The following is a 20,820-nucleotide window of genomic DNA, read 5'->3' as shown; positions in this document are numbered from 1 at the left end:
CAAGACGAGTGTGTTACCACTAAGCTGTACTATCCCCTGTCCCGTTGTAAGCTGGCAAAGATGGAAGGGGTGGCATGGGCAAATCGGCCAGCCATGCACAAGTGCCTAGTACAGATGTAGAACATTTCTACAGTCCACACAGAAAGGGGGGTGCATTGAGTAACAATGAAGAAAAGTGTATTTTTTTTCTCTGCACCTTGAAGTGTGAAAAGTAGGTGAATGCAACTGCTTCAACCTGGTGAGTAAGGGAAGGCTGTGGTGCTGTTTGAAATTAAGCTCCTTAACTATACCCCAAAAGGTGGGGCAGAGAGCCACATCAGGCATAACAAAATGTATTCATTAGGTCCTTGCTGCCCCCAGTTTTTCAAACCTCTGTTTACCTGAAGCCCTTCACATCTCCTAAAGCTGCCAATTGCATCCAGGTAATGAGACGATTCACTAGGTGTCGCCACTTCTCCCAACCTGGGAGCCCCTTCTCATGAGGCTAGGCAAGTGAGGCTGCTACCTAATAGTCCCGCTAAGGGTAGTTTAATGCGGGAGGACCTCATGGGGAGGCACTCCCCTCCTTGGAATGAGAACGACCGCCTGGATGAAGATGGCATAACACCCGAACCCAAACCTACCCAAAACCTCAACCACCCTTCATACACCCCCTCTGACTGACACAACCATGTGCTAAAGTAACATCATGTTAGTTTCACCAATTGAGACAAAGAAGATCGTCCGAAAAGCAAAGGTTTACCCCAATCAATGCAGGTACTGAGAAGAGGTGTTCCAAGGAGCCATGAAGAGTGACTCATGGAACGATAGAAAACCTTCTAGTGCTCAGAGGAGCAGTGGTCACCAAAACAACATTAAAACTGACAAACGGCTGGGAGACAGAGAGAACCGTCTTGGATGCAGGCCAGCCAAGAAGGAAAGCAACACGGGAAACGGTCCAGCACACGAAAATCAAAGGCGCAGCAGAGAATGCTCTGGGGAAGCCGAAAGCAGTCATTCGCTGGAGACTAGAAGCAGGTGGCGAGCGTCCTTTGTCCGGTGGTGTGGAGCCGGACGGGAACGTGGCCGGAGGCTAAGGAGCGGTGGTGCGACCTTGACAAGGTGGGTCGTGCGGTCCTGCAATAACGCATGCACCATCTGCCTGGCAAACGGGGAGAAGAACGTGGAGCAAGAGCCGCAGTGACAGGGGAGGCCCACGCAATGCTGCTGAATGAAGCAAGATCCCCCAGGAAGAACTGTCAGAAGGTCCCGAAAGCCAGAATAGGTAAGGGGTGTAGCGATGGAACCAGTAGGGGCGTAAAGCTTGAAAGTAAATACAAGTTAATTGAAAATACTGGCTGCGAGTTAACCAAACTTAAGTAATCTTCCTCGTGGCAGTACTGGGCAGGAGAGTGAACCAAGTGGGCCTAGTGAAAAGGGGAGGAAATAAGGGGTTTGGAACCCAAGAAAGCCAAGCATATACCCAGATAGTGGCAGACATAAATCCAGTCGCCTCCAGGGAAGTTGTCTTGGCCCTGTCCATCGCCGAAAGTACGGAAGAGGAAACCATTGGTGATATAAGAAGGGTCTGGGACCCCAACAAAGAGACAAAATCTTCCACATCATAGTGGCGAAGATAAGTCCACTAGTCACAAGAAGGATCTGGGTTCCTAAGATGATATGGGACATCGTTGAGAGTAAGTACCCAGACAAAGCGTGTATCAATCAGAAAGCACAGAATATCAAGTAATACTAGGAGAACTGAGTAATTCTCCTGGTAGCAAAGCAGAAGTAGAGAGTCATCAGGGGAAGGGAGTAAATCCCCCATGGCTTTGTGTGTCAGGAGCAGACCAATAGAAGGTCCTGAAATAAAAGCCAAGTTGCTAACTGCAAGGGGAAGGGAATCATTCCCCCTTGTTTTATTGGAACTTGTACAGAATCGCACCAGGAGAAGGAAGCAATTCCCCTGGGTTAGAACATTCTGTAAAGACTGCTTTGAAACCTACCAATCAGTGGAAGGGAGTCATTCCCACTGGTGTTTGTTTGAAGGAAGATTTTGGTTCAGCATGAATCCCGAAGTAGGAGAAAGGAGCAACTCACCTTGAAAAAGGAACTTTGTTTGTTTACTTTTTGGTTTTAGAGTGTGAGGAATCAAAGTCGGTTTTTGACACAGGACGGTGGCTTTTACTTTGACTGACATCTTGACAGGCCCTTTTAGTATTGGTTTCGAGGCATGGAAACCCCTCTTAGAAGTTAGGGATAGCAAGGACCCATTTTCCATTTTCCTAAATAAATCTATCATCAAAATCATGCCAGATGTGTCCGTCTCCTTCTTCGACACCCTTACAGTATGTAGTCGCTGAAACGAGGAGTGGTGTAGGTATTACACGGATGAGTGCGATAACATTGATATTTGATTTAATGAAAAACATCACTATTTAGGTCACAGTTTGTAATGCATAGTTATAGCTTTCACTTCTGTGCTTATGCATCTTATACTGTACAGTACTTTTTCTTAATTCTAGGTGGGCGAAGTTTCAACTGGCTAACTGGAAGTAGCATGGACACTCTGGCAGACTATGTTGTTCCATCAACCTCTGAATCCTTATCCTCTTTATTGTTTGCGAAGAATAGAACTTTTAAGCCACAGAGGGCACCTTTTAAACCACTTGGTCCTAATTTTGGAAAGAAGAGGCTGAGTTTGCCAGGAGATGAGGTTGACAGCAAAGCTAAAGGTACCAAACAACTTTAAATACCTTCTTTATATTTCTCGGTTCCTCTCATAATTCTGTATTCAAGTAGTGCATTCTTTATTTGTTTGTGTTTTTCTTTCTCTGCTTTATCGTTAATTTATTTACTGCTGGGACTTATACTGCACTCCTTTGCCATCTTCATGGTCTCCTGGTGCTCTTTGCAGATCTGAAAAAGCGGGTGGTGGGGAGAGAGCAAAAATGCAAGGTAGCATTGTTGGTGCATTCATGCATGCAGACAAGAAGATCCTGAGCTTTGCATGAGCTTTGCAGTCAAAGTTTTATTTTCAAATAAACAAAAATATAACAACAATTGAATAGATGATATTGACAAAAGACTTAAAAGCATCTGGTACATATTAACAAGCACAATAACATATCAGATCAATTCCGTACCAAGGTCTGCATGAGCTTTGCATGCAGGTCCATTTCTAGATTTTCAGTGTTGAGAACAGAAACATTTATGCTCGGAGGGAAGCCATGGTTGCCAGAGATGGTTGAATGCATTGGCCAGCGCTGTGGTATGAATGTTGGTTTTAGAAGTGTAGTATTCTGATCTTTGATGTCTTTTTGGCTGGTGTGCCCTAGCCATGTGTGAGTTGTTGGTATGCATATCATCTCGTCAAACCTAATATTTGAGCCTGTTAGTCAGGGTAGCAAACTTGAAGCCACATATTGCAAATCATAACTTGGTATAGCAAGGCACGAAAAGCATAAGGAAACATGAACAAGCCAAAACTACCTGGTCTCCTTCCCACATTCCTACTACTGGCTTCTTCAGACTGTTAACATTTCACTTTCTTGCTGCCATTATCAAACCCTGCCATTGCATCTCTTTCTTCATTCCATTATTTTGTCCTCCCTTCATTATTTCTTTTTCTTTTCCCTTAGTCATTGTTCCCTTTATTCTTTCTCCAAGTTTGTCTTACGCTACACATTTCCCCTCTGCTGTATTCCTTGCTCCCCCTTTTCTTTCATGCATGTCATGCTGTTTGTTTTTTCTTTATGCTTTTCCTTTTTTTCTCCTTTTCTGACTTTTCTGTTTTTTCTCTTTTTCTCATTCATCTATTTATAGATCGCTTCTTCGACAATTCACTTTATTTTCCTTTGTACTAACATATTACCCAGTTTCTATCTCTTTCATTCATATGTTAAACAGGCCTCAACTACTCAGCTAAGTGTTGTATCAAGGTACATTGATGTTTGCAATTTCTTGCTCATAATGTCTCAAAAACCTTATTTACAAAGGCATTGAAGAAAAGGCAGAAATATTACGATTGAGGAGGAGATTCTTAAAGGACCAGGAGAAGGTCAGCCTAATTTATGCAAAAAAGGGAGTTGCAGAACAGAAACGTGAAAAGGTTGGTTTCATTTTCATTACCAAACTATATTAGATCTGACAGCATTGGTATGTTGCCAGTTCTGTTGGTTATGCAGATAATTGGAGTTGGTTTTTGGTGTGGGGTTCAGTTTTTTGCATATAGTGTAGGCGTGGTCCCCTTGGGTTAGCAGCATATGCTACGTTGGACAGGTGTAGTTGTTTAAACAATTGATTTACATGGCACATTGGGAGATTTTAATGGTCACTTTATTATTTGTGTCCATCCCAAAGAGGAAATATCGACTTTTGAAACTGCCAATTGCCACTACCTCATGAATTTCACCGGTAGCATACCTGATTTCTCTTTATTGGGAGCATGATTGCTTCTGAATAAAGTGGGGTCACTATGAGTCGGTAACAAAAGCAGTCCTAAAAGCGTATACAACATTTTTTTGTCTTGAACACCAAACATGAGCAGCACAGGCTATTACTGTTTTGTCAAGGAATAAGATCAGGGGTTCTTTTTCTGCCAACCACATTGATTCATGAGAATGGTGCTTCAGGGTATTAGTTATAGTTATGCATTGCCCCTTGATTCCATCAGTCTCCTGTTGAGCACTTTTTCCTGTTCTTGCCTATTCTCCATATTTGCCCCCCTGCCCCCATCTCATTCTATGCTGTTTTCATGGTGTGGTGCTGTGTCCAACTGATTGATATTTTGGTTTATTTCAGTGATGGCTTTGTCATTTTTGGATATGCTCAAGCCTGTTGATGCCACATGTTGTAATATTTCTCCCATTGAATTATTCTGATCAAATTCATCAGCGCCTGTACTTCCTCTGTTTTTCATGATGTAGGCCTTCCTTAATGTTCAACTAGACAAGAGAGCACGTCCTGCTTTGTGATGGGATTGGGGCATGAACCTACCACTGCACTAGGGATTTCTCGTGACATGTTTTCCCATAAACTTGCCTGCATCACAAGTTGTGTAGCAAGGACGCTAAGCTCCATCTTTGAAGTGCTTGTGGGTTCCAAAGATTTGCTAGAGTGTTCCCTGTTTAATTGCTCCTGTGCCTCCTTAAGAATCTGTGTGTAAAACATCAGGAACCTTTCAGCAGATTATATTGTTTAAATCTTACCAAAGGGACCTCCTTTCAAATCCATCCGCTCCTGCGATTAAGTGTAGTTATTTGCGCCTATAATCACTTGTATACTAGATATTCTTCCTACTTAAGCTTTAGTTTACTTTACACCACACCAAAGAAAGAGCCTTTATTCACAATTAAGATGGATCTAATGTGAGGAGTCAGACATGTGAGGCGTACAACTTGGTAAAAAGTTTTCGACTTTTGCCATTTTATTCAACAAAACAGGTTGAATAAACGCCTCACTATCCCTACCCTGACCAGGATTTCCCTGCCTAACATAAACTATGGGAACACTCTATTCAAGGGATGTCTAACCCTCACACCTGTACAATAATCAAAGCAAAAAGGAATGATGTGGCAACTTAATTCAACACATATATTTATATATATATATATATATATATATATATATATATTTCTGAGGCTTGTGGAATCTGCTTAGATCACATGCTGTGCATAGGCCGACATCTAGTGGAAGCTGCAGAGTATTACAGTTGTTGTTTTCGAAACTCGAAAAAGGTATGTCAACAGGGCGTGCCAGTAATACTATCCCTTTTGTGACATCCACTGTACCCATGATCCCTCACACGTGAGGTCCCTCAGATCGTTTTTTTCCGCCATGCTAGACGGGCGCGTATAGCGGAGTTCCTTTCGGCGATAAGCCATTGACTTTGTATAATTACGATAGTTTTTTTTCTATTCTTTCATCGACTGCCGTAACACCACGCTGAGGAAAGAGAAAGAATACTTTTGTCGGAGACCATCGCGCCGGACAGTACGGCCGTGGAAGACCGCCCCGGGCTTTGGCCCAGACAGTAGGGAGAGAGGAGGTGGGGGCCATTGTTAGGAGGCTATTTTAGAATGCATGCTCTCCCCTTCCTACACTTTGTTTGCCCAGCTGCCATCTCCTTAACCCAGAATTATGGAAAACACGCCATTTAAGTTTTGCCCTAAGTGCAACCGTAAATTCTCCTGGGTGGACAAACGTTTAGTTTGCAACTTTTGTCTCCCGAGAGACCACATCGAAACGTCTTGTCGAGCGTGCAGGCTCTTCAAGCTTAAGATGTTGAAGGACCGTTCCACTAAGCGCTGGGCCCACTACTCCAGGGAACTCGAGGCCATGGAGGTAGAAGGAGCCTTCAGCGATGGCAGCAACGCCGCACTTTCGGACAGCGAGGGCACCGGAGTAGCTTCAGCTACCCAAGCGCAGGCCCCCGACCCCGTAGGACAGGTCGGCAGCCATCTTGTGAGGACTACACCCGGCCGCGGGAGTGCTTCAAAAACACATACCACAAAACACATAAGCCCCAGTCGACATTCGACAGATGAGTCGAATACTCGACAACGTTCGGCACCCTGTGAACGTCCACCGAGTCCCGGTCCTCTGGGCAATCTCATTCAAGATCGCCACACGACAGGGCTAAGACATCGAAAGACGGCAAGGGTGTCGCACGAAAAAAACCTTCCGAAGGTCGTTCGTCCGCGGACGAAGCCTCGGCCCCACGCTCGAAGTTCGACGTTCTTCATCTAGTAAAACGTCAGGCCCCAAAAAGTCTGTTACACACTACTCTGGGCGCCAGGGTGGGGAAAAACACCATAAGAAATCCTCTAAGACCCCTCATAGGGACAAGAGTCCTACTAGGGACAGGTCTTCACAAAAGGGAATTTTATCCAAGCCCATAGAGAAACCTAAAGACTCTAGGCCAAAGCGTATACCTCCTACTAATGAAGGCATGGGTATTCCCAACACTGTAATCCCAAATTCAAAGGAATGATCTTTGCAGGATATCGACAGAGTTATACGAAGAATGACCTTTATGGCGAATTTCTTTGACAAAAATCCAGATTACCTTCAAAATTTTCAGATTACCCCTCCCACCTCAGCCCCTAATGGCTCTCAACCCTCTGCCTCTCAATCCCCCTACCAAGATGGCTCGCTCTGATGTCCCCGCACAGGGCAGAATTATAGATCTATATGAAAATGAAATAGATCCAGAAGATCAGGATGATCTTTCATTTGTGGAAACATCTGACCCTCAACTTATTGATGAGGACACAGATGAACTTTATTATGGGGATGATGAGGACCCAGACCAGGAGGCGAACATGCATTCCATAGATCCCCTATTAATCAGGACCCTCCAGTGGTAGATTCCCCTATAGACAATCAACCCCTCCTCAACGAAGTCTTAACCAAGGCGGCAAAACCCTTCTGCATTGACGCACAGGAGGAGCTTTCCAAGGTTTCCCCTTTTCTCACCTGTTTTCGCTGTTTGATGGAATCCTTAGGAGGAGTTTTCTTTCGTATGGTTCGGGTCTTGTACAAGCCCGCTCGGCCGTCTTCAGCTTCCAGCGTTCGTTCAGCTTCAAGTCCGGGATCGCTAGGAAACTCCAGGAAGTCCAGGAAAGGGGAAAAGAGCACTCAGAGGCGGGTGCACGGAATCCGGGAGAAGGCTGAATCAGAAGGAGTGAGAATAGTAGGAAAGCAGAAGAACCAGGAACCAGGAAACAGAGTTCAGCGAAGGCGAACTTCAGAGCGCACGTCTAGCCACAGCTAACAGTAACGTTGAGACGCACGGGGCCGCGGGGGTGTGGCTACTTTATAGAACGTGCTGCATTGGACGTGAAGGCTGGTAGGCAGCGTTCTGTGCTTGCGGCCATGTTGGTAGTATAACAGAGCGTAAGCCCCGACGTGTCAGGGACCAGGAGGCCCAGAAGGGGCGTGTCCGATGGTTCATGACAGGAGCAGGAAGACAGAGACTTCGCTGAAAAATTGTTGGGAGACAAAAATACAGTAGGGCAGTTTATCCCACTGCTAAAATCTGTGCAACGTAGAATCCAACCTTCTTTGGAGGCACCTAATCTCACACGGCCGTTAACCCGCGTGTGGAAAAACAGTTCAGGCCTGCACCTTCAGACCCCCCTTATACATGAGAGGCCAGTTAAAACCAGACACTTTGGTGGTTACCACCACACGAAAGAGAGCAGGCACACCCCTTGCTTCCTCCGATGCTCTTCCAGATAAGGAGAGTAAGAAGATATATGCAATGGGCAGAAAATTAGCCTCTTCTGCAGCCTACCAGACAAGAATTGCGAATAATGCTACACTTTTGGCAAGTTACAACTGCCATAAGTGGGAGGAGGTTTCCGCGTTACTCTCATCCACACCTGAGCCACTTAAATCTCAATTAGCTCAGGTGGCAGCAGACGGAAGAGCTTAAGTCAAATTTTGACGCGGCTGACAATGCAGGGAGAGTTATCGCAGAAGGCACTATTATAAAGAGGCACGCATGGCTTTGCCAATCAGGCTTCAGGCCAGAAACATTCTTGTTGATAATCTTAATCTGAAAGCTTTGTCCCGAGTACCTCAGTGTATAAATGAGGTTAGATTTTGTTGGTGTTGTCTGATTGGTCAATAGGACTTCACGTGGCTTGGCTTCTGTCCTCTCAATGGCTTGAGTTACCGTTTCTTCTGGGAATCCTCTTTCTAGGAACTTAGATCTCATTGTCTCAAATTCACTCTGGAGTCTTTCCGTATTGGATGTAATGCGTTTGGCGCGTAAGAGTTGACTATATGGAAGATTTTACTTCAAGTGCCTTGGGTGAAAGCTATTGAAGTGCAAAGAGTTGTTGACGTCTGTGGGTTTCCTGAATATTGATGTTATAAATTCTGTATCCTTCCATTCAACAGTAACGTCTAGAAAATTGACCTGTGGTTTACCAATTTCTATGGTGAATTTTATGCGTGGATTGCATTGGTTTATGTATTGCTAAAATACGGTCAATTCTTGTTCTGACCCCTTCCAGAAGCTAAATATTTCGTCAATATACCTTATCCAACAGTGTACTTTGTTTTTCCAGTGGGGATGATCCAATACATGTGTTTTTTTGAAATAGAACATGAAAATATTCGCGTAAGAGGGGGCCACAGATGAACCCATAGAGGTTCCCGAGATTTGTAAGTAGTATTGGTCATTAAACCTGAAGTAATTGTTATACAAAATTAGGTTTATAAGTTCAATCACGAAAGTTTTTTGAATCAGGATATTATCATTTCTTAGAAGAAACCATTCTAAGGCAGCTATTCCTTTGTCGTGTGGGATTGACGTATGTATGCTGCTCACATCCAGAGAAAACCACCACCTCGAAACGTTCTACGTCACATAGACGTCACACACGCATGCGTGCAGTGACATCATCAGTTAATTCCGTACAAAAGATGACGCAGCGTTGCCAATGGAGTGGGACATCCACACGGGTATCCTGATTCCATTCGGCAATGCCGCGGATTTAAGGTAAGCACTTCCCGCTATCTAGGATAGGTCCTCACTCCTGAGGGGCATTACTCACTCTGAGGCACCCCCGTAACCTTCCTTTATATTCTCGCTCTAAACTCGGCTTTACTCCAGATGACCAACTACTGGTTGCACGCCATTCTTTGGCCTTCTCCTCTAAGTGCCTTCCCACAGACCTTTTGTAAGTTGAACTTCATTACTCTTTTACATAGCCACTATCTATTAATTAGGCACTCAATCTGTATTTTTCATCTTTGAACACAGGAACTTGTCTCCAATACCAGAGTGAGTTTTAGCATTGGGCTCCACGTGAGTGTGTCCCACAACACGGAGTCAAAGCATTGGCTCTTAAACAGAAGCATCCTGCACAGCATTTTTACCTAAAAACCACAAGGTTAAATTTCCAAAATCCAATTCTTTTAAATCTTTGATCTAACCTAGCCATGGTATCCGCAACTTAATGACCTTAGTTTTCCTACTTCGAATATATTGTCTCAGCCACTCTTATCATATTATGATCAATGGTTACTAGATGCTGAAAGGTCTTTATGTAAAGTTTTTCTCTATGGAAAGATAATGGACACAAATTAGATATTGCAACACTAGTGCTTTGTAATTAGAACATTCTGAGGACTCAGACTTACTAATGGATTTGTAGAATCTATCTCTAATATGCTTCAATTCATTCAAGGTTTGATTGGAAATTTTCTTTTAAGTTTCTTCTCATATTGAATGTAAATATTGTATAGAATCTTTTTCCAGAAATTGAATTGCCCCTGATGAAGGGTAAGTATTACTCGAAACTCGTTGGGCCCTTATCGACTACATCATCATGAATAAAATGAAGATGGTTTCTTGTAACCTAATCTGACTGAATGAGCATCATTTCAAAATTGCCCTTTTTTTCTAACATATGCAAAATATTTATATATTTACATGCAATATCGTGAATTTACATTATTAATTATTGGTCTGTTATTCCAGACATACGATAGTGTGCAGGGGACGTGAGTTCCCGATTTGGGAACTTGTTTACTTGTTCACAATAATTAATATGCCAGTGGAACCTGATGTGCTCTTCGGCAAGGCTGTAGAAGACGCACTTAAGACATCAAAGGATGAGTATGACACTCTAAAGTCCTTAGGTCAGCTCACGAACAAGCCCACGGGGCAAAGAGGTAACAGCAATTTTTGCCGCTTTCAGGGCCAAAATTCTCAGAGGGGATCAGGAAACAAGCAAGGCCAGGGGTCCTATGGCAACAACCAAGGACAATCTTTTCAGGGCTATCCACGAGGACAACGTAGAGATCGTGGTAATCTGGGCATGGGCCCAGCTCGAGGTGGCAAACCACCTCAGAGCAAGCGACATTCCGCTCCAGGTCCCCTTCCATGCATCTCCAGTAGGGGGACGCATTTCCAACTTCACCCACGCATGGGAGAGTATCACCTCGGACAGATGGGTGCTGTCCACAGTAGCAGGGGGCTACTGCATAGAGCTTCTTCAACATCCTCGCAATCACCCCAGAGACAAAAGGTCCGCTCAGAGTAACATCAGCAGATACTTCTAGAAGAAATAACAGCGCTTCTATTGAAGGACGCCATAGAAGTGGTCCCAGCAAACCAGGTAAACAGTGGTATTTATTCAACTTACTTTCTTGTGCCAAAAAAAGATCTAACTATGTGGCCAGTATTAGATTTGAGGCCTACGAACAAGTACATCAAGCCACAAAAGTTCTGCATGACTACGCTACAAGAGGTAATCCCGCTTCTAAAAAAGGGGGATTACATGGCAACACTGGATATGAAAGAAGCCTATTTTCATATTTCTATGTTGCCAGCGCACAGAAGATTCTTGCGTTTCAAGATAGCGAACCAGCACTACCAATTCAAGGTCATTCATCAAATTGCCAGGGGGACCAATGTCCAGCCCAACTGATAAAGGACGCAGCCAGAGACCTGGCTCCCTTCATCTCAAAACTCATTTACGCCTCATTCACAACAGGGTCTATACCAAGTCACCTAAAAAAATCCTGGGTACTCCCACTGCTTAAAAAACAGACCATAAACCCAGCCATTCCCACGAATTACCGCCCTATCACTACCGTGCCATTCCTCCTAAAAATCATAGAAAAAGTGGCGTATTCACAAATACAGAACACCTAGAAACCAACCACCTGCTAGGAGTACGGCAGTCTGGCTTCCGTCCTCAGCACGGGACCGTAACAGCCCTCTTAGACCTAAAGGCACAAATCGACGAGCTGAGGGATCAAGGGAAACCAGCCTTACTCCTCCTTCTGGACCTATCAGCTGCATTCAACCTTGTTGACCCCAAGGTCCTTTGTAGGCATCTGGACATGGCTGCGCACTTCTCTGAAGAAGCCACAGCATGGATCCAATCTTTCCTCAATAACAGGACCATGAGAGTCTTCTCCACCACAGCGGCAGCAGACTCCACCTCCATCACATGCGGCGTGCCCCAGGGATCTTGCGTTTCTCCTACACTCTAGAACATCTTCACGAAGCCCCTTTTCTATGATCTGTACCTTCTTGGTATCACCTACACTAATTATGCAGATGATACTCAGATTCTCCTACCACTTACCGATGATTACGACAAGGATTTGGCCTTGGTGAACAGGGTGTATCATCATCTAGACATGGATGGCCACTCACGGACTATGCCTGAATGACGACAAAACTGAAATCATTATCCTTCGGACACCCTCTACCCTAAAAAAGCTGGGCCCTAACTATCCTCTTTTAACATTGATAACAATCAAATCACAACCGCTCACTCGGTAAAAACTCTGGGTTTCTACTTGGACTCTAACCCTCTCTTTCAACAAGCAGGTCAACGCGATGGCTTCCGCCACCGCCTATACCTGTAAATTGATAAGAGCAGGCAAACCCTTCCTATCCAACAATAGCTGAATCACATTTGCTAGAGCTCTCATTTTGTCGAAGTTGGACTATTGCAACTCACTCTACATTGGGGCCAATAAGAAAGTTATCAAAAGAATTCAAATCTTGCAGAACGCGCTTAGAGCAGCATTAGGTATTCCCAGGAGAGCCCACATCACTGAATCTAGAAGAGCCAATAACTGGCTTTCAACTCATGAGAAAATCCAGCTAAAAGTAGCTGCACTTGTTTACAAATGTCTAAACAATGCCGCACCACGTTACCTTTCTACGAGATTCACGAGAATAAATCCAACAAGACTCACCAGATCCGCTAACTCCAACAACATTTCAACACCTAGATTTAAACTGTCCAGAGTTGGTGGCTGTAGCTTACAGGTCAAAGCAGCTCAACTTTGGAACTCCCTACCATCCACCTTGCGGACAGATCAACCATACCCCACTTTCCGATAATAACCTCACAAGGTGGATCAGAGACGCAGACAAATAACAGACTACTAACTGCCTGGACCTATTCCGCATGTCCCTCCACTGTTTGTACTTTTGCACACACCTACCTCTCAGCATTTACCGCCTGTCGGAGTAGGACTGTAAATACTTGTACCATTATTTTTGCCTTTTGTGTATATTTTGTGTATATTTCTTGTCTCCATATTTACCCTTGTGTTTCTGTAACTAAGCTGTAAATTGTCCTATACAATGCGCCCGGTTACCCTTGGGTCTGATGCGCAATACAAGTAATAAAACAAACAAACAAGTTGCTACCCTTCGAAAATAGCCTCGGCTCCAAGGGTATTCACCAAGGTACTGGCAGTGGTGGCAGCGCACCTGCGCAGGGAGGCAATCCCAGTGTACCCTTACTTGGACGAGTGGCTCATAACAGGGGAATCACCTGTGATTTGCAGACAAAACATCCAAACAACTATCGACCTCCTCTTTCAATTGGGCTTCTCAATCAACGAGAAATAATCAAGCCTAGTGCTAAGCACTTCCAAACAGTTCCTAGGAGCTATCCTAAACACAGAGGAAGGATTGGTCCTTCCCTCAGGGGAGAGAATAAAGAATTTGTTATTGCACATACCACATTATCAGGCCAGCCGCCAGATAAGGGTGCACAAAGCAATGTGTTTAATTGGCATGATGGCATCTTGCATATACCTGGTTCCTCACGCACGCATGCGTTCCATACAAGATTGGTTGGCAAAACAATGGTCTCAGGCAAGTGGTCAGTGGGACGATCTAGTGGTTGTTTCGCCAACACTGGTACAAAATCTTCACGGGTGGACGAGAGAAAACCTGACGAAGGGGAAACCCTTCTACAACCCACAGATACAAGCAGTGCTCACAGCGGACGTCTCACTGGCAGGGTGGGGGGGCTCACTACCTTCACCACAAAGCCCAGTGTCTGTGGTCTCACACTGCAGCTCAGAACCACATAAATGTGCTGAAACTTCTGGCAGTATTGAAAGCTCTCCAGGCGTTTGAACCCCATTTAACAAACCTGTATGTGCAAATCCTGACGGACAGCACCACAGTGATGTTTTATATCAACAAACATGGGGGTACACGCTCTCCAAATCTATCCATGCTTGCACAGAAAATCTGGAAATGGGCACTCAGACGGAAAATGTTCCTGTCATCACAACATGTTCCAGGGGAACTCAATGCTCTAGCAGACTCATTGAGCAGAGATCCCCTACCAGAGAAACACGAGTGGCGTCTACACGAAGAAGTCGTAGAACACCTCTTCTATCTATGGGGTTTTCCGACTATAGACCTATTTGCCACAAGTGAAAATCGTCAATGCCCAGACTTCGCGTCCAGGTTCCCCTAGCCAGGCTCCAAGGCAAACGCCCTATGGATGAACACGTCAGAGAAGTTTGCTTACCTTTTCCCCCAACTCCTCTCATGAGGAAGGTGGTGAACAAGTTACACAAGGAACTGACAACATTGTTCCATGTTGCTCCTATGTGGGCAAGACAGTCATGGTATCCAAATCTGCGCAGACTGGCGATATGCAAACCCATCAAACTCCTGTGCCAGTTCAGCCTACTCACCCAGCACAGAGGACTAACAGTGCACCCACAACCACACTCTATGAACTTGGCCGCATGACTCCTGAAGTCATAGAGTTCGGACATCTCAATCTGCCACAGAGATGTATGGATATCTTGAAAGAATCAAGAAAACCAAACACTAGGCACTGTTACTATGATAAATGGAAACTATTCGTAATTTGGGTCCAGAATAAGCCAATCAACCCCATTGATTGTACTCCTTCAAACATTCTAACCTATATGCTCCACTTAATGGATGCAGGGTTAGTGTTTAACTCACTAAAAGTACACCTGGCTGCTTTGTCAGCCTACGCTACTTCCCAAAACAAGATCTCATGGTGGAAAGTACCAGTAATCAAGGCATTTATGGAAGGGCTAAAGAGACTCCACCCTCCAATTTCTAACCCACAGCCATGTTGGGACCTTCATGTGGTACTCTCTAAGCTCATGAGACCCCCCTTTGAGCCTATGCACAAGTCTAGTCTCAAACACCTGACTTATAAGACTGCCTTCTTAGTAGCCATCACTTCCATAAGAAGGGTCAGTGAAATCCAAGCTCTGTCAGTGCAGGATCCTTTCTTTACTATGCATAAGGACAAACTGGTTTTACGCACGCACCCTAGGTTCTCACGTAAATTAAATTCCAAATTCCATGTAAACCAGTCTATTGAGCTGCCGGCTTTCTTCCAGGAACCCAAAAGCTCTGCTGAGCTAAAACTCCACAAACTAGATGTGAGGAGGGTGGTCCTCTACTAAATAGACAAAACCAGACCGCTAAGAAAGACAGATCAACTGTTTGTCTCCATAGCGTCAGGCAGAGAAGGAGATCGCATCTCTAAAAATGCCATCTCTAGGTGGATAGTCAGATGTATCCAACTGTGCTATTCCCTTTCAAATACAACACTGCCTTTTACACCAAGGGCCTACTCCACAAGAGGTATTGGAGCTACTATGGCTTTCATTGCAAATGTCCCCTTTTTACAAAGACAGCATTTGCAAAGTAGCTACATGGAGCTCTATACATACTTTCACTCAGCACTACTGCATTGACACTCATTCCAAGACACATACACAAGTGGGACAAGCGGTTCTAAAACATTGATTTGCTCATGAACCTTCTCACATCCCACCTACTTCTTCCACTGCTCGCTAATCTATGCACAGCATGTGATCTAAGCAGATTCCACAAGCCTCAGAAGGGATACATTACTCACCGTAATCGTATTTCTGATGTTTGTATCTGCTTAGATTCACATGCGACCCACCCTTCCTCCCCTCGGAGAGAAGGCGCATGGATGCTTATGAGCTTGTCTGATACATATCTGCTTGGATACAACTGTACTCACGCTATACCTCATGCTACCTCATGTCAGAAAAATAACAATCTGAGGGACCTCGACGCGTGAGGGATCATGGGTACAGTGAACGTCACACTAGGGATAGTATTACTGGCACACCCTGTCGACGTCCCTTTTCGAGTTTCGAAAACAACAACTGTAATACTCTGCAGCTTCCACTAGATGTGAGCCTATGCACAGCATGTGAATCTAAGCAGATACAAGCATCAGAAATACGATTACGGTGAGTAATGTATCATATATGTATATTTCGAGGGGATTGGGTCCTCCGACGTATTCCATATCTATGACAGGTAATGTCCACAGCTGTGCTGCTTCGGAAAATCTTTGGCGTCTGCGTCCTGCGTCGATGACGTCGATGCGCCGTCCGCGAGGACCTCCTCCGACGGCCGACGTCACCCGATGTGATAAGTTGGACGCACAACACCCATAGCCTCAGTTCCATTTTTTCCGCAAACGTGTTCGCTTTGTGAATCTCGGTACGCCTCGACTCGTTAGAGTTTGCTGTTTTCTATTCTCGGTTCGTTGAACCTGTTCGGTTTGTTGTGAAGACCTGCTTGTGGCGATGTCTTTCTCATCTTCAACCCCGCGTCCGGGCTTCAAGAACTGCGGGGACTGTGGGTCCAAGATGTTGGTCACAGACTCGCACAACGCCTGCCTCTGGTGCTTCGGGGAGGCCCACGATACAGACGACTGTGTCGACTGCCAGTCGCTCACGGCAAAGGCCTTGCGGGAACGCAAGAAGAAGCTGTCGGTAGGCCGGGTGTCTAAGCCCCGGAAGTCGAGGTCTGCGGGGCTTTCGACGGATGACTCGAGGGGCGACTCTCCGCGTCATCGTCGGAAGTCCAGTGGGTCTCTTCCAGGAGTTGGTATCGCCACTCCTCCGCCTCTTCGAGGCATTCCCGGAAGCGCCGGCATAGGTCGCCTTCCCCGTCCTCTTCCAAGGACTCCGCCCGTCGGCGGGTCGCTTATCCCTCCATGCAAGCGATACCGGAGGAATGGGCTTCCTTCGGGAAGCAGATGCTACCGATTCTTGAATCGCAGGGCACCGGTCCGTCCACGCCTCCGAGTGGGGTCGGTCGGCACCGGTCGAGAGACACCGCTCGTACGCCTTCGGGCTCGGGTGGTCGGCACAGCTCGTGGGAGAGGTCCCGCTCGGACAAGGGTAGCCGTTCTCGCCATGCCCGTGCCAGGTCCCGGTCCTCGACGCGTTCGAGACCGTGTGATCCTGTGCCGTCTTCGAAGAAGACGTCGATGCCTGTGGCGCTGAGGTCGTCAATGCTTTCTCTCGAGGCTCCGCCTCCGAGGGGGTCGTCGTCGGCGCCTAGGTTGTCGAGAGACACGCTCAGAGCTCCGGCTTCGAGGACTGTGTCGACGCCGCCGATGCTGGCGGCGCTGCAGCTGACGTCGATTCCGATTCGCTCGACGTCGACGCCTCTTCTGTCGACGCCGGCGCCGACTCGTTCGGCGCCCTCAACGCCTTCGAGGCGGTGGTGTCGGAGGGGCCCCGTGGCACGGGGTTTGCCCCTAGAAAGGCTATGGCTAAGGTCCGGCACTGCTTTGGTCCACAAAGGTCTTCCTCTCCCCGCCTGGAGTACATTTCAGAGGGTGATGAAGGCTCTGATGGCGGCCTGGTTCCGGTTACGGTTCCAGATGACCTTATCTCGGGCCATAGCCAGTTTGATGACCTGAGGCAGTCGCTGCATGATGCCAGTGGACTGGACACCTCTCCGGAGGTGGAGTTTTGTCGGCCGGAGCCTGGCACTCGTGCCGATTCTTCATATCGGTGCCTTATGTCTCGGGTTACCGAGTACTTGGGTTGGTCAGCTCCCCCAGGGGAGTTTGTTCAGGATGATCTCACGGACATCCTTGATCTCGGTCCACCCACTGACCCGGTTTTGCCTTTTCAAATGGCTCTGCAGAGAAAGGTGGCGGCGACTTGGACTGCTCCGGAGAGTCTCCTGGCAGTGGGCAAGTCTTTGTCGCGAAAATACCGTCCAGCCAGTAGCGACCCCTGCTACTTGTCTAGGCACCCCACCCCGGAGAGTTTGGTGGTGCAGGCGGCTACGGCCCCGGCAAAGCAGGCGTCGTATCCTACCATCCCTCCAGATAGGGACGACAAACGTTTGACGGCTGGGCGAAGAAAGTGTTTTCTTCGGGGGGTATGGCGCTTCAGGCGGCCAACTCCATATGTGCCTTGTCTCGTTTCACACACACTCTGTGGAACTGTGTTGCATTAGCGGCTAATCATATTCCCGAAGGGGACGAACGGGATGGTTTCCTTGCTATGGTTCAGGATGGCAAGGATGCCATGTGTGAGGCCGTTCAGTCGGGTTTGGACTTTGCGGATTGTGTCAGCAGGTCCATGGCGGCGAGCACAGTAATGCGCAGGTTTGCGTGGTTGCGGAAGTCTGGGTTCGCTCCTGATGTGCAGTCCCGGCTCCTCAACATGCCTCTTGACGGTGAACACCTTTTTGGCAGCAAGGCTGACGAGAGCCTTGAGAGGTTGCAGACCTCCAAAGCTGCAGCGAAGTCATTGGGCGCTGCAGTTCGCCAACCTCCGCCTTTTCGTCCTAGGGGACAGCAATGAAGGGGAGGTTCCTTTCACTATTACTCGTCCTTCAGTAAAAGCGAGGGGATCTAGCAGTCAAAGAGGCCATCGTAAGAGTGCCAGAGGTGGAAACAAAGGCACTCGAGGTGCTAAGGCCGCTCGGGCAGTTGCCTCTTTGCCCTCAGGCAACGCCGCAGCCGCTACCACTCAGTCATGAGGCCAGGTCCCATGGTTCGCCGGTTGGGGGATGGCTGGCGCAGCATCTTGTAGAGTGGCAAGCTATTACTTCGGATGTGTGGGTTCTGGAGATCATAACCCACGGCTACTGTCTTCCTTTTCGGCAGAGGCCTCACGACAATCCACCAGGGAACCTCTCTTTGAAGAGTCCGGATCCGCTCCTTGCGCAGGAAATTCAAGCTCTGCTAGAGAAAGGCGCCATAGAACTGGTGCCTGTAGCGGAGAGGAACAAGGGATGGTATTCCCCTTATTTTTTGATTTCGAAGAAAGACGGGGGATTGAGACCCATCATGGACTTGCACGGTTTGAACAAACTCTTCAGGAAGGACAAGTTCAAGATGGTGACTCTTTCTCAAGTCCTCCAGGCCCTTCAACTTCAGGACTGGTTGGTGTCTCTCGACCTCAAGGATGCTTACTTCCATGTGCCGACCCATCCCAAGCACAAGAAGTGCCTGAGGTTCGCGGTTGGCGACTCGCACTTTCAGTTTCGGGTCCTGCCGTTCGGATTGACCTCCGCCCTAAGGGTTTTCACCAAGCTCATGGTGGTGGTGGCAGCGCATCTCAGGAAAGGGGGGATTCACGTCTACCCCTTCCTGGACGATTGGTTGATCAGGGGGAGCTCTCCCGAGCAAGTCCTGGATCATCTGTCCGTCACCTGCCACTCCCTTCACAGGCTGGGCTTCTCCCTCAATTTAAAGAAGTCCCATTTGACACCAACGCAGCGGCTCCAGTACATCGGAGCAGTGCTCGTCACATCCCTGGGGCAGTGTTTTCCTCCTCAGGTGAGGGCTCTTCACATTCAGCAGATGGTACACAAGTTTCAGTTTGCCTAGAATCTCCCAGCGTCTGAATTCATGAGACTGCTCGGCCTCATGGCATCCTGCATTCTTCTGGTGCAAGAGGCTCGTCTGCGGATGAGATCTTTGCAGTGGGCACTCAAGCTCCAGTGGTCTCAGTCCTCCGGCAGGCTGTCGGACCCTGTTCAGGTGCCGTCCTCGGTAGCCCGGGACCTTCTGTGGTGGGCCGTCGAGGGCAATCTGATGAAGGGGGCCCCATTTTGGCTGCCCTGGCCGGAGGTGACCATCGTGACAGACGCATCTCTCACGGGATGGGGAGCTCATGCCAATGAGTTGACAGTCAGCGGTTGTTGGTCTCCGTCAGAGTCCAGACTCCATATCAATCTGTTGGAGCTGAGGGCCGTCAGGCTAGCCCTGAAGGCTTTTCTGCCAACTGTGCGCGGAAAGAGTGTCCTGATTCTAACGGACAACACGGTGGCCATGCACTACCTCAACAAAAGGGGGGGGGCAGGGTCACTTCCGCTGTGCAGGGAGGCGATGCAGCTCGAATTCTGGGCCATCCAGCAGGAAGTTTCGATCTCGGCTGTTCATCTGGCCGGAGACGACAACGAGACGGCGGACGCTCTGAGCAGGCAGAGTTCGATCTCTCACGAGTGGGAGCTGGCTCAGGAGATTCTCCTGGAGATCTTCGCCCTTTGGGGGACCCCTCAAGTGGATCTCTTCGCCTCCAGTGTCAACCGGAAGTGCGAAAGGTTTTGCTCGCGGGAATTTCCGCCAAAAGGAGCCTTAGGAGACGCGTTCGTGGTGGAGTGGTCATTCCCACTGCTGTACGCGTTTCCTCCAGTCCCCGTCATCCCGCAAGTGCTGCGGAGGTTACGGAGGTTCGGTTCCCAGATGATCCTCATTGCTCCGGCGTGGGCCCGGAGGACGTGGTACCCAGACCTTCTGGACTTGTCCATCTGCCCTCCACGTCGTCTTCCCTACCGAGACGATCTGCTCTCACGGGAGGGGGGTCAGGTTCTCCATCCAGATGTCGGATCCCTCAATCTTCACGCTTGGCTTCTGAAAGGTTGAGGTATAAGGATTGGGACCTCCCTGAAGACGTGATGGAGGTGTTGCTCTCGGCCAGGCGGCCGGCAACAAAGTCTCTGTACCGTTGCCGTTGGAGAAAGTTCTGCGACTGGTGCAGAGTTCAGAATGTGGATCCTTTTGAATGTGACATTCCCATGGTTTTGTCTTTTTTGCTTTCTTTGGCCCACAGGGGCTTGCAAGTGGGGACCATTAAAGGTTACCTGGCGGCGCTGTCCATATTTAAGCGCTCGTCTGAAGAGTGTTCCTATTTTAAGATTCCTTTAATTTCGCAGTTTTGGAAAGGGCTCACTAATGTGTTCCCTCCGTCACCTTTTTT

The 20,820-nt window shown here is 47.5% G+C and overlaps 1 protein-coding gene across 1 annotated transcript in view; it reads left to right on the top strand.

Annotated features, from left to right (window-relative positions):
• Positions 1 to 20,820, top strand: part of PRKDC (protein kinase, DNA-activated, catalytic subunit) — a 3,362,625-nt gene that overhangs the window by 2,246,377 nt on the left and 1,095,428 nt on the right. Inside the window, exons 59-60 of the mRNA XM_069621025.1 lie at positions 2,505 to 2,714; positions 3,978 to 4,090. Of these exons, the coding sequence (XP_069477126.1) occupies positions 2,505 to 2,714; positions 3,978 to 4,090 (323 nt within the window). The remainder of the gene's footprint in view (positions 1 to 2,504; positions 2,715 to 3,977; positions 4,091 to 20,820) is intronic.

Source organism: Ambystoma mexicanum, chromosome 5q, assembly GCF_040938575.1.
Source record: "Ambystoma mexicanum isolate Mex_15411 chromosome 5q, UKY_AmexF1_1, whole genome shotgun sequence".
NCBI classification, from domain to species: Eukaryota; Metazoa; Chordata; class Amphibia; order Caudata; family Ambystomatidae; genus Ambystoma; species Ambystoma mexicanum.
The sequence above is the reverse complement of the archived record's forward strand: the minus strand, read 5'-3'. Positions and strand labels throughout refer to the sequence as shown.